At 42.8% G+C, this 14,781-nt stretch overlaps 1 protein-coding gene across 2 annotated transcripts in view; it reads right to left on the bottom strand.

Annotated features, from left to right (window-relative positions):
• BRCA1 (BRCA1 DNA repair associated) overlaps positions 1–14,781 on the bottom strand; it is a 265,462-nt gene that overhangs the window by 144,869 nt on the left and 105,812 nt on the right. For both annotated transcript variants that reach the window (XR_003943997.1, XM_030221125.1), the window contains exons 10-11: positions 5,310–8,825; positions 4,101–4,186 (exon numbers count right to left, since the gene is read on the bottom strand). Coding sequence is in view for 1 of the 2 variants with exons in the window: in XM_030221125.1 (XP_030076985.1) it covers positions 4,101–4,186; positions 5,310–8,825 (3,602 nt within the window). In the remaining variant the exon portion in view is untranslated. The remainder of the gene's footprint in view (positions 1–4,100; positions 4,187–5,309; positions 8,826–14,781) is intronic.

Genomic DNA, 14,781 nt, shown 5'->3' with positions numbered 1-14,781 from the left:
CGTGAGAGCCAGAGGCTAGGGTCCATTGAGCAGATCGCATTTGAAGGCGTGCCATGGGAGTCACATGGACTGTGGAGGCCATGTGGCCAAGCAATCTCAACATCTGCCGAGCTGTGATCTGCTGGGACGCTCGTACCCGGGAGACGAGGGACAGCAGATTGTTGGCCCTTGTCTCCGGAAGATAGGCACGAGCCGTCCGAGAATCCAGCAGAGCTCCTATGAATTCGAGTCTCTGTACTGGGAGAAGATGGGACTTTGGATAATTTATCACAAACCCCAGTAGCTCCAGGAGTCGAATAGTCATCTGCATGGACTGTAGGGCTCCTGCCTCGGATGTGTTCTTCACCAGCCAATCGTCGAGATAAGGGAACTCATGCACTCCCAGCCTGCGAAGCGCTGCTGCTACTACAGCCAGGCACTTCGTGAACACCCTGAGCGCAGAGGCGAGCCCAAAGGGTAGCACACAGTACTGGAAGTGACGTGTGCCCAGACGAAATCGCAGATACTGCCTGTGAGCTAGCAATATCGGGATGTGAGTGTAGGCGTCCTTCAAGGCCAGAGAGCATAGCCAATCGTTTTCCTGAATCATGGGAAGAAGGGTGCCCAGGGAAAGCATCCTGAACTTTTCCTTGACCAGATACTTGTTCAGGGCCCTTAGGTCTAGGATGGGACGCATCCCCCCTGTTTTCTTTTCCACAAGGAAGTACCTGGAATAGAATCCCAGCCCTTCTTGCCCGGATGGCACGGGCTCGACTGCATTGGCACTGAGAAGGGCGGAGAGTTCCTCTGCAAGTACCTGCTTGTGCTGGAAGCTGTAGGACTGAGCTTCCGGTGGGCAATTTGGAGGCTTCGAGGCCAAATTGAGGGTGGATCCTTGCCGGACTATTTGAAGAACCCAACGGTCGGAGATTATAAGAGGCCACCTTTGGTGAAAAACTTTCAACCTCCCCCCGACCGGTAGGTCGCCTGGCACGGACACGTTGATGTTGGCTATGCTCTGCTGGAGCCAGTCAAAAGCTCGTCCCCTGCTTTTGCTGGGGAGCCGTGGGGCCTTGCTGAGGCGCACGCTGCTGACGAGAGCGAGCGCGCTGGGGCTTAGCCTGGGCCGCAGGCTGTCGAGGAGGAGGATTGTACCTACGCTTACCAGAAGAGTAGGGAACAGCCCTCCTTCCCCCATAAAAACGTCTACCTGAGGAGGTAGATGCTGAAGGCTGCCGGCTTACCCATTAGACTAGCCAATTGCCTAGGGGTGCTGCTTCTTTGTAGGTAGCAAAGAGTAGCTCCAGTCAAACCAAAATAGATCCTGACAGCCACAAACTCAAAGGACCATCAGCATGCACTTTTACTTGCCTGAAGGATGGGCAATTTTTAGATAGCCTATACTGCTAGCTAGATGGCTTTAGGAAACTGCCCTCCTGGGAGTAAACTTATAAAGGCCTTTTTACATGCAGAACAGGCTTTAGGCACAGAAAAGGCCTTTTAAAAGTTGCATGGCTATATGCATGATAAAAGATCGCATGGACTTTTAAATGGATCCCACATGACTGGTACTTGTGTCAGGACTGGCCTATGTGGACTTCTGGCCAAACCCCATCCCCTTATCTAGGGTTAAAGTCCCTATCACCATATTATCTCCCATTCCCTACCCTCCCCATCTCCCTTCCTGTGCCCAGCATCTTCTCTCCTCTTCCCTTGCCACTTTTCTCCAAGTACAGCATCTCAACCTTTCCACTCCCACATGCATCCTATCCCTCCTTCCCTATCCCCCTACTCTTCTAAAGTAACATATCAACTTTCCTTCCTTCTACACATGCCATGTCCAGCATCTCTTCTCATCCCCCTGCCACCCTACCTCCACAGGGCACAAAGGCTGAAGTAAAACAAAAGCCCAGAATTTCTCCGAGCTGATATGGCACCTTGCAGCACAGGTACATGCTCGAGTGCTGTTGTTTCCCAGCACCTCTGATGTAAGCGTTCTGTCAAGAGAGGGCGAGATTCAACAGAACTCTAGCACGGGCCTGTGCAGTCCCACACCAGATCACAGATGCAATAAAAGTGCCACACTGGAGCCGGGCTGCTACCCCACAAATTCTGTTATGGGTAGACACCTGGTTTGCCTAAGTGCAAGATGTACTTTTGGCAGAATTATGATGTAAATGGTGTTTTATAAATATCCAGGTACACACATAGAATACACAACTAAATATAGTCCTTCAGCGCAGGCATAACTTTGTACTGTTGGGGCTGATTCTGGGTGCTCAGTTTAAAAAAGGTACTTGGGCACCTATGTTACCTGGATAGAATAGCTGTCTTCTTGGACTTTTAAGGCGTGGAGAAGTAGCCCTATGGTTAGCGCAGAGGCCTGACAACCAGGGGAACCAGGTTCAATTCCCACTGCAGCATCTTGAGACTCTAGGCAAGTTACTTAACCCTCCATTGCCCCAAGCAGAAAATAAGCACCTGTATATGATATGCAAATCACTTTGATTGGAACCACAGAAAGGTGGTATATCAAATCCCACCCTTTTCCTTCTATAAAAATTCACCCCTGTATTGTATATATTATACAAATTTTAATATTTAAAAGCATGACATCCATTTGTTTTTACAAGATTGTTCTGGAAGGGGTGGTGTTGAGCAATCATGACTGTTGAGTTCAATTATCAAATTCTCACGGGAGGCAGGGCGAGCCTTTAGGGCCCCAAAGTTAATTGAAGGGGAAGCAACGCTGAAAGTTCATTTGAGGTGTCCACCTAACATCCCTGCATTGGCCCTAGCTTTGTATTGTCTGAATTGCTTAGTAAATTTTAGTTTTCTATCCTGCCTTTATAGTAAAGGTTACTACCCAAAAAGGACATTAGGAAAATTAGTTCAGCCGCTCAATTTAGGAGACATTTGAAAGCTTTTCTGTTTGTTAATCTGTCTTGAAATGTTAACTTTAATCTGTTTTTAACTTTTATGTAAGTGAATGTTGTTTGTCTAGTAAGGATATGTAAAAATGTTATGTATGTAACAGCCGTATCCCGCCTAGAATTGTAGAATAATGCAGGATAGAAATTTCTATAAATAAAATAAAAATTTCCCCCATTTCTGCCAAACAGGTACATTTTGTGCAGGTCAGGAGTTGCCGGCACAAAAATTTACCTGAATAAAAAGAGGTAGCTTTGGAAACTTCCTGAGATGGGGTAATTTTATACAATCAGCACCAAAACTGAACACTGACCCAATAAATTTAGCCCGATGAATCTGCTTAGACAGATAGCATATCCAGCAGAAAATGTATCCAGATAAGTTCCACTAAATACCTGGATGAGGTTATCCAGATTATTTATCAAGTCTGCAAGCAGAAAATTTAATCGGCCCCATAATCAGCAAATACAATTCAATACTGCACCATCTATTTTCTAAGTCTAAGAAAAGCACCACTGCCTAGAAAAATTCCAGTTCGCTTTAGAACACTAATAGTTGGTACTTTAAAAATGTATTTTGTGTGCAGTACTGTTCAGCTGTACGTACTGTTCTTTTGTCTTATGGTCAAGTTAACACAGAACATGCATGAACCACCATAACTGAGAAAACGATCTTCGCATCCTCCAAAGATGCGATTCTGGAAGTAAGACGTACTCACTGTTACTTCAAATAAATGTAGACACCAGAAGTAACTGCAGAAAATCCTGATCAAATGATGCTGCAAAAACAAAATGTAATCTCTGCATTGACAAAGGCTATAACCCATTACAGCTTCTCTGCCAAGTTTTGTGTTGAAACACCATCGCCACCTTGTGGGCTTTGCTGGTTACCGCTCTGCCTTCCTCAGAGCTTCCTTTTACCCTCTCAGAACCAAATCCTCCCCTAAATTATAAACTTACTGGGGTTGGGTAGGGTGAGGTGATGGTATGAAAATTCTATTATGGAGGTTTACTTGGTCGAACAATTATAGAAGTTGAAAATGATGGCTCCGCTTTCCATTCAAGGGCAATTTGCCAACCCTTTTGTGTTCTCAAACAACGAGAGCTGCGGAGTAGCACATTTAGCTAAGTGGATTACAATAAGTATGCAAGATAAAAAATCTGAAAGGTCCAAGGTGAGACATAGCATACCTGCGTGGTTAGTATCTCACTCTGAGATGAAAACCCTGAAGAGTCACCAGCATGGCTAGCTTCACTCTCATATCCACACCCTGCACCTTGAAAACCAAAAACAGAATGACATATTTCAGGTGTGTTTTATGGAAACCAAGATAGTACACATGATGCCTGGTCATCAGTCACATTCTCAACCTGCTCTGTTGTATTGGAAAGTGGTGGGGAGGGGGGGGTTAAATTATAATAAACAATTCTCTAAGCCTAACATATGCATTGGAAAACATACCTGAGGATTCATTAATACAGTTCAGACTTCTTCCCAATTGTACTGTTCTGTCTGTTTTTGTTTGTTATTTTAGATTATACTGGCTAAGGGGAAAAGGCTAAGAAAAGAGGCTTGGGGATATCACAGATGCTCTGGACAGAAACACTGATAGCCGTACAGCACAGCTAACAAAAAAATGAAGGAGATACTCTAAGAATTAGATGAGGAGAGATAAAGAAACTCATCCCAAGGGACAAAACCGACATTTTAACAGAGATTCTGGATATTTCTCTTACACAGTAACATAGTGGATGACAGCAGATAAAGACCTGTATGGTCCATCCAGTCTGCCCAACAAAATAAACTACCTGATCTTCATTTGTCCTTGCCAATTTTAAGGCAAAGAGAAATCAAGATCAAGTATACATATGTAATATCTCATCATACACCTTACTGCCAGTGGTTCCCAAACCTGGTCCTGGAGGCACCCCAGCCATTCAGATTTTCAGGATACCAACAAAGAATATTCATGAGAGAGCTTTGCATATACAACTCCACATCTCTCTCATGAATATTCATTGTGGGTATCCTGAAAACCTGACTGGCTGGGGTGCCTCCAGGACCAGGTTTGGGAACCACTGCCTTATGCTATGAGTTTAACTTGTTGAGCAGACTGGATGGACCGTATAGGTCTTTATCTGCCGCCATCTACTATGTTATTGCCATGACTACTTTAAACACACTGTGAAGCTTAGCGTCTAGGGGTCATGTAAAATATCTGAACTGGGCTCACTAAAGGTCATACACCGGGAATTCATTTGCTTGAAAAATCCTGAATTGGGCAACAAGACTGACAGGTATGGAGTTCGCTATTGACCAAGTCAGGCATGAAAATTGAATATGCTTTCAAAAACAAAAAAATGCTTCAATTGAGCCCCACATGAACAGAGGACTTGTACCTAAATTCAATTCCACGCGCTGGTCCTCTCCATGGTCCGTTTCCATGGCTGCTACCTCCTCATTTTGTTCAACTATCATCTCTTCAATTTCAGCTTGACTGATCGTTTTGTTCGTATACTGACTTCTTGGGCACCTAGGACCAAAAGCCATCGCCTTTGGCTCTTCTGCTCCACTGATAAAATCTTCTGAACCATTGGACTGTGAAGAGAAAAGGTTGACAGAGCACACAGATTCTGGGCTGACAGAATGGACTTCTTCTCTTGAGGGGCTTTCAAGTTGTTTCTTCTGACTTTCTTCAGCAATATGATTACAACTCGTTAAAAACAGAGCCTCTCCTTTACTGACATCCTCACTTGTAAAAACTTGCTGACTTGCTGAGTGAGGTGATGTACTCAATGACTGTTTAAATAGTCTTTGGAAACATGGCAGGTCTTCATCCTCACTTGATCCTTCCTCTGAACATTCCAGTTTGTGTGCTCGCCACCTGCACCTCTTTACTAGCCTTTGTGATCCCGAGGAATCACTGCTCTGCATTTTTCTTAAATTGCCCTCTTCAGGTAATTTTCTAACCACCACAGACTTCATGTTATCCTCTCTACAGTTGGTGTTTTTGTTGATCTCACTGGAAGAGCTCAACAAACCATCAGGGGTGGCAGAACCAGCCGAGGAAATCAGCACACCACTATTTTTAAGTGCCACTGGGTGTTCGAGAAATCTTTCCGCTGCTGAACCTTGAGATGAAGTTGTATGAGTAATGTGATTGACTTGGGCTCCATCAGTGTCAACGTTTTGACAACCACCATTCGGCACTTGTTCATTTTCCCCTTGGCTAATTTCGCTTCTGCTGGCTCTGCAGTTGATGGCAACAGGGCTTAGATGACCAGTTGTGGCATACAGTAATGTAGATTCAGGCTGTGAGTTTAACACTAGCAGTTTGCTTTTTTCTTCAGCCTTATCTGTTTCAGCTGTTTCTCCACTGAAATTCATGTCATTACTTAAGCTTAAATCAACTCTCTGAAGCAACTGCTCGCTTTTCTTGTTCAGTTCACCTGAGTTTTCACCATCTTTGTAGTTCAAATTGGAATCTTCAAGTCCTATTTTGGGCAATGTGCTACATATATTCGTTTTTCTCCTTTTTTGCAGACCTCTTCTATTTCTTGTCTTGGTACTAGCGCTCCTCATTGAGCGAGGGTACATCTCCCAATTTTCTGAAACGTTAAAGTCATTTTTCATAATGCTGACATTGTTTTTTTCATTAGGTAAATCATGCTCCAAGGTGGCTTCAGTGCTATTCTCAGGATTAATGGTATCACAATTCTTAGTACTAGCTGTTTTAAAAACTGTAACCACTTCCAACGCTGGGTTGATAAACTTTGCAAATTCTGGGGTTTCAATCTGTGTATCTTCACTGCTACTTACTTCTCTATTCCTTTCTCTGTCATCTTTTAAGGGATGACCACTAGCTTGCCTTGAAGTACCTGAAGTCAAATTTTGAGTTACAGGTTCAGGCATGGAACTAGGTTGCAAAATAAAGGACATTCGTTTAGCGACCTTGAATGTTTTTAACAGGTACTGAGTGTCTAATTCACTGTCCTCTGTCTCTGGATTAACCTCTTGCAAAGCATTCCTAATTGCAGGCAACTCTTTGGTCCTTGAGTTTTCCAGGTTCTTATCTGGGAAACAGCTGATGCCCATCAATAGGTCTTTGCCAATTTCAACTAGTCTGGACTTTTCAGTTGGATCTGCATCAATCCCCATCTGGACAGGATGCTCAATGGTAGGAGTATGAACCTGTATGGGGGAAATACTCTTTTGTACATCAGAGCTTTGAGACTGTGAATGGAACGCTGGAGAAAAGTGCAAGCTCTCAGATATTCTGTCTGTCTTCAAACAGTCATTTCCATTTTTCACCACAGGAAAGTTTTCACAACCATTCTGTAAACTTTTATCTACACCATCCAGTTCTTTTTCATTTTGGTTGGTATCTGACCAATGTCCTCTGCAATTTGTCAGATCTTTGCTCCCTTGAAGTTCTGTGCAGACCAAGGCAAGGCCTGTAACACACCCTCTTTGGAGTGTTAGCAAACCTTCATTCTCAAGAACCTTCTGTACTTTTTCCGAGTTACAAATGCTCTTGGTTTCTTTTGATGTCTCTTCAGCTAGTAGCTGAAGTCTTCGGCTTCGCCGGACTCTTCTCTGTTCAACCTTGGCTTTGCTAGCTTCTTCGCTGCTTGGGTAGCTATCAATCTGCAGTTCAGTTTGATTAGACAGAATCTGTAGCGAGCTTCCTTCAACCAGAGAATGCTGTCCTTTCCCAAACTCCTCTTCATTAACTAGCTTAAAAGCTTGCACAGTATGGTTTAGATGCTCTCTCTTCAATTTGCCTTTTTTCCTTGGCATGGTGTTTGCTTTGTTACTTTCTTGGTCATGTGTATTTGACAGTCGTTCTATAATTTTCCTGCCACTTTCACCTTGTTCAGTGTCTACCTCCCAAGCAGTGTTTTCTTGTACTGGAAAAAAGTCCAGTCTATCAATTGTCTCCCCTTCATCCACCCCACAGCCATCAACAGCATCTTTAGGGTTCTTGATTACCTTAGGAATCCTCTCAACAATTGTTTTAACTTCTTCACAGACTTCCACCTCATCTTTTTTGTTGATCTTCTGAATAAAGTCCTCAGGCTGCAGGTAACAGACTTTTTTCCTTTTTAGTTTTACATTTTTTGTTGTGCTCCCAGGATCAGCAGCAACAATGTCTGTACTTCTATTTTCTGTCAAAAAGCTCGTGTTAAATTGGGGATTCGATTTCCTCTCTCTCTTGTAAGTTTTCCCAAACACTTTATCTTCAACACTAACTGTGGCTGGCTTTGATAAAAAAATGTCAGGATTATGTACGACAGAAGACTCTACAGGACTGGCTAGTAATTCAGTTTTGTCTGAAATGCAAGACTCTCCATCAGATGCATCTTCCCAAGAAGAAAATCCCTCTGGATACAGCTCAGAAGTAGCATCTATGGATGTAAACATCTCACTGTTTTTTGAAAGCCACTCATTAACCCGCTGAAGGCTTCTTTTCACTCGTTTCCTGGAGATTGGACACGTGTTACTTTCAGAAATTTCAGGTAGCAGTTGAGTTTCAATGTAGGGTGATTCTTTGTCATACAGATCATCAATATGCTCCTCTTGGGTGTCCCACATGTTATTGTATATTTTGGTGTCTTGACTAAGTTCTTGTTTAGATCTTTGGTCCAACTTTGGCCATTTGTAATTTTTCTCAAGCTGAATGTTTTGTGCTGGGCTTGCTCCTTTTGCGTGGCAGGTGAAACTTTCGGCATCATTCTGCAGTGAACTAGGATTAGCTGAGCTTTCACACTGCTCCACTTGTGAGTCTGAAGCACGACTGTCATTTTCCCTTGGAATTTCCTCAGATAGCTTCAATGGAACAGCTTCGATATTCCCAACATGTGATGGAATCCTTCCTGGATCCTCAAAGTTCGTCTTGGCAAAATCGGATTTAGCTGAACAATAAAGAACAATAAAGAAGGAGAATTAGCTGCATAGTATAGTATAAAACATGTTTTCTGAATAACTTGACATCTTTCATTTATTCACATGGATGGGTGTTCACAGTATTCAGGACTGTTGTACACCAGTATTCAAATTGGTATCTAGGGCTTCTGATTTTAGGTTTCAACCAATAAAACACCCCAAATGCAAAAAAATTCAGACAAGTGTTTAATAAACACCAGAAAAAAAACCACCTCCTTAGTACTCTGTCACTCCCTTCTTGGCTTGTCTTCTATCTTCATTCAGTTTTTGTGCCTTTTCTTTGCCATAACGCCTAAGTATTTGATTCCACTAGACAAGGTATACAGCCATTAGTTCCTGCAGCACAAAAACACCAATTTCTAATTTATAAACACCTGTGAACAGAAGCCCTATTTATAATATTCACACCATTTGTCTGACAAGAACTTCACCTGGCATTTTCCTTTTCACATTAAAGCAAAGATGACCATCAAACATATTTTTATTTGTGCATTCCAGTCTAATGACTAAGTGATTTTCAATTCCAGTCCTTATGTTGCTCAACCAGGTCTGGTTTCCATCATAACTGCAGCAATTAAGCAAGAAACACCAACATTAGTCTTAAAAGAGATTCATTTATGGGGGTTCAGATATCCTAAAAACCAAACTGGTCTGGGCACTCAAAGAAAAGGTATTGAAAACCACTGACCTAGCAGAATTAAAACTGGGCTGCTGCCCTGGACATATAACATAAACACCCCCTTCCTGTTTCACCAACATGGCAAGTGGGCTAGCCTTAAATTTCAATATCACAGTTCAAGGCTGGGATTTCATTTGTTGTGAAGTGATTCAACAATCTCTGACTTTGGGTTATTTTTGTTCACTGGTTAAATTTTGAAAGGCAGCACATGTCCAACAGTATACAAGAAAAAAAAATCAATAACTACTACAGGGTTTAGTGCTATGCAGCTTCTGCAAGCTCTTGGCGAACAAGAAGCCCAGCAACATCCATCGTAATGATTTGCAAAACAGTGACTCCATTTGGGAAACAAGATTGTGTGTGTTTGCATGCCCGAACCGTGACAAGAAAGACAATGGATGACCATCACAGAAGAAACATTAAACCAGTGGTTCCCAAACATGTCCTGGGGGAACCCAAGCCAGTCAGGTTTTCAGGATCTTTACAATGAATATTCATGAGACAGATTTGCATGCAGTGGAGACAGTACATGCGACTCTAGCTACAGTAAGCTTACTCAGAATGGTCTCAAAATCCATCAGGACCTCTGCTCTTTTATTAAGAATGCATTAAGTCATAAATTAACTGGTTATATCACAAATCATGGAACCCAAACTTTGAAAAATCATTTGCTAAATTACATTCTGCTTACATCTGCAAGTTCAGGGGATTCAGGGTACTTTCCAACATTGCTAGTGGATCCAGTAAATCTAACATTTATAGGAATGCGAAACTGTCATACATTATTTCATACATCATCTGTGTGCTCAGACAACTGCATACATTGCATTCACTTCCCTGTTGTCTTTCAAACATGTTTATATTTACTAACAGTTTCCTGCATCTGGTAAAAACAGAATTTAATCATTTCCCTTCTTATTTATTATTTATATCATTTATACCCCACAATTTCCCACCGCTGGCAGGCTCAATGTGGCTTACAACAGTTAAGTAACAAACATACTATACTAACATTTAACCTCTAATATTTCTCTATGAATGGGGGAACCATTATTTTCGCATATAACCTTAATATCATCACATCAAGCCAACTATCCTGTTTTCATCAGTAGTTTATTGATTTTAATATACTGTCTTTCATAGGTAACAGCAAGGCGGTTTACAATAAAAACAATTTAATAGCAAGATGGCGCTGAACTGAGACGTTATCCCAGATGCGCTCTGAGATTTGTCCATGGAGAACCGAATGAGTCCGAATCCCCCTTTTGTTATGGGGAAGCGGCGGGGAAAGTGAGGGAGGCTCCTGTGACCCCCACCGGTACCCTCCTCCCAAGGCAGACAACGTTGGAAAACTTTGGAGTTACACTGGGTCCCCGGGCGACATCTTCTCCTACTATCGGCCTAGCTTCCAACTATTCAGCCTCCAGTGTAGATGGGGCTTCTTTGAGCCCTGACGTCCGTGCGGCACCTCCTCAACCAGGAAGTGCGCGATCGACTTGTGATTCGCAGGGCCTTATGCCTAAAATGGATAGGACCCCCGAAGAAGGGAGCCCAGCCGATTGCGATGGAAGCGAAGGAGAACTGGAAGGACAGACTGTTAAAACTTTTTCCTCAGCAATGAGAGATTCTTTAAAACAGATTTCCAACGCCCCCCTTCCTGAGTTTCATATTGATGTGGTGAAACCAGCAGTAGTAACTATTGATTCACTATGGGACTTAACTTTCTCAATGCATTCTTCGCTTCAATCAGTTCTGTTAAAAAATGCCGGTGAAATAAAAACATTGTCTGAAGCCCTATTGACTCAGGAACAAATTAACGCCCGACAGTTGTCTGTTACAAAATTGCTTGAGGATAAAATTCAAAAACTGGAGAACTTGAATAAAGCCACAATTAAGGATAGTAATTTTACTAAAAAGAAGATGGAATATCTTGAAAACCAGCAGAGAAGACTTAATTTGCGGCTTGTCAATTTCCCCAGATCCCCAGCTATATCTGCTATTGAAATGGTTAAAAAATATTTGAGAGAAGTACTAGGAATGCCTGGGGAATCGTTGCCACCCATAACAAGGGTAATTTATCTTCAGACTGCAGTGCCATCTAAATCTGGAGGTGACCAAGTTGTTGAGGATGGAGGAATGAACCTGACATCTTTTCTTGAATCGTCCCTGGAAGTGGTTACACAAAGGACAACAGCTGTGGTGACATTTGCTCTTGAGATAGGGAGATGGTATTAAGGTTATTTTTTAAAAATCTAGACTCAATGTTTTTTGGTTCCAAAGTCAGGGTTTTTCCTGATCTCGCCAGAGATACCCAACAAAGACGTAAGGCATTTTTAGCACTACATCAAAGAACTTTAAAGCTTGGGGCAACGTTTACCCTAAAATTTCCTTGTATTTGTCGTTTTATTTACCTACAGAATAATTACCAGTTTACGGAACCAAAACAACTCGAAGACTTTTTGTTAGCTAAAGAGGCTGAGAATGTCAGTGTTAAAGTTTAGGACCCCATATGGGCACTGTATGATAGATTGAGAATGTACCCGGAATATGTAATAGTCTGAATATATTATTTACCTTAACTGTTAAATTATATCTTGGATCTATTTAAGTACTAGCTGTTGAGCTCGTGTAAACGGGCTAGTTTTGGAATGGGGGGGGGGGGGGGTTCCGCCCCCCCCCCCCCCCCAGAGCACTGTTATTGAACTTACATCGCACCACGCAGACGCAGCAGGCACATCAGCAAAGCTGCCATCGGGACGGGCTTCCTTCTCTGCCTGTGTCCTGCCCTCGTGTGACGCGGCGAGGGCGGGACACAGGCAGAGAAGGAAGCCCGTCCCGACAGCAGCTTTGCTGATGTGCCTGCTGCGTCTGCGTGGTGCGATGTAAGTTCAATAAGAAAGACAGTGCTCGGGTCGGGTGGAGGGGCAGCGGTGGCGGCGACTCCGGGTGGGGGGAGCGGTAGCAGTGACCTCGGGGGGGGGGGGGGGGCGGAGCGGTTGCGAGTACGTCTGCGGCATGCGCAGTAGAGACTTCCCGCTCTGTCCCGCCCCCCTCATCACATATTGATGCAGGGGCGGGGCAGAGAGGGAAGTCTCTACTGCGCATTTGCAAGTGAGTACGACACTCGCCTTTTATATGTTTGATTTCCAATTTTGTGGTCGATATAGAAAGTTATTATTTCCTTTATTGAGACAAATAGTTGTCTCAAGTATAGAATGTTTGGTTTAAATTTCAATTGTTTCTTTTTATGCTTCTTTGATAAGATGTATAATTGAATTATAAATAAATAATAATAAAAAACAATTTAATAGTAGAAAAGGAACTGCAAAATTATGATAGCAAAGTAAAGGCAGAAATGAGAAAACAGGAGGACAGACAAAGACAGAGATGCTGCTAATTCAGAGAAACCAATAATTAAGGTAAGATGAATAACAGAATTAGGACTTCTAGGCGTATGTCAATTGATAAGTTTTCAAACCAGCTTTGAATTTTAGGAAAAGACATTTCTAAGTGGAGGTATTTTGGTAATGAATTCAAGAGGGATGGTGCAAGATGAAAAAAACGCAGACGACCGGGTGGATTCCAAACAAGTGGAAGGCAGAGGAGGCAGAGAGTGTAAGGAGCAATATGCGAGGAAAAGATACAAGGGAAAATTAGGTTCTTACCTTCGTAATTTTCTTTCTTTTAGTCACAGCAGATGAATCCATTAACTGATGGGTTGTATCCGCCTATCAGCAGGTGGAGATAGAGAACACTGAAAAACCACATTGAGCCTTGGACGGCTAGCCCCAACTGCCTTCAGTATTTGAGATTTCCAAAGCAGAGTGAACCATAAAGGTAGAATAACATAAACTTTCCTCACAGTGAACAAACGCCCCAGAACAGGAGCAATAACCATACAAAGGTGGGACAATCTCAACTTCCTGTAGTAGAACATCATGTAGAAATTCTGAGAACTGGTTTCCAACTTCTCCCAATGAGATATATATCTGCATGAAAGATCTGAACAAAAAACAAAGTCAGACAGGGAGGGATCATGGATTCATCTGCTGTGACTAAAGGAAAGAAAATTACCAAGGTAAGAACCTAATTTTCCCTTCCTTGTCATCAGCAGCAGATGAATCCATTAACTGATGGGATGTACAAAAGCACTCCCTAAGTAGGGTGGGAACAGGCTACACCACGAGCAAGCACTTGTGCTCCAAAAATCGCGTCCTGCTTCGCTGCAACATCCAGCCCATAATGCCGGACAAATAAGAGCTGAGAAGCCCAAGTAGCCGCACTACAGATCTATTGAAGAGAGAGTGCACCCGTTTCAGCCCACGAGGAGGAAATCGCTCTCGTGGAATGCACCTGAAAGCAGATACGCAGAAAAAAATGACTTCCTTGAGTTATAGTGGCCTTAGACGCCGAACACCCACGTCGAGGACCTGTTTTTTTTTTTTATTATTATTATTACATTTGTACCCCGCGCTTTCCCACATAATGCAGGCTCAATGCGGCTTACATAGTAATTTGAAATACAAAGTTAATAGAATTTTAATAAAACAGTAGAAAACAATGTAAAGTTGGGCTTAGTAGTGTATGATAAGTTGAGCTAGATAATGGAGCGGAGGAGAGGCCTAGTGGTTAGGGTGGTGGACTTTGGTCCTGGGGAACTGAGGAACTGAGTTTGATTCCCACTTCAGGCACAGGCAGCTCCTTGTGACTCTGGGCAAGTCACTTAACCCTCCATTGCCCTAGGTACAAATAAGTACCTGTATACAATATGTAAGCCGCATTGAGCCTACCATGAGTGGGAAAGCGCGGGGTACAAATGTAACAAAAATAAAAAATAAATAATATATGACTAGGATAAAAAAGGGTAGACAGGATAGGATAGTGTAATTTGGGAGAAAGGGTAAGGAAGGATAAAATTAAGGAGAGATGGAAAGAGAAGGATGGGAGGTTGATATTTAAGTCAGAACAGAATTGGGGGTGGAAGTTGGCGAGATTATGTTGGGGCATTTGGGTAGGCTTGCTTAAAGGGATGACCTTTCAGCATTTTTCTAAAGGGCAAGAAGTCGTTTATTAATCGAATTGGTCTGGGTATAGAGTTCCAAAGCTGGCTGCCCAAAAAGGAGAAACTGGATGCGTAGTAGGTGATCAGAAGTCCTGAAGTCATTTGACATCTGTAGATACTGCAACAGCGCCCTGCGGACATCCCAAAGATGTAACTGCCCAAAGAAGTCTGGGAAATCTTCCCT

The sequence above is a fragment of the Microcaecilia unicolor genome, chromosome 12, assembly GCF_901765095.1.
Source record: "Microcaecilia unicolor chromosome 12, aMicUni1.1, whole genome shotgun sequence".
In the NCBI taxonomy this organism is placed as follows: Eukaryota; Metazoa; Chordata; class Amphibia; order Gymnophiona; family Siphonopidae; genus Microcaecilia; species Microcaecilia unicolor.
The sequence above is the reverse complement of the archived record's forward strand: the minus strand, read 5'-3'. Positions and strand labels throughout refer to the sequence as shown.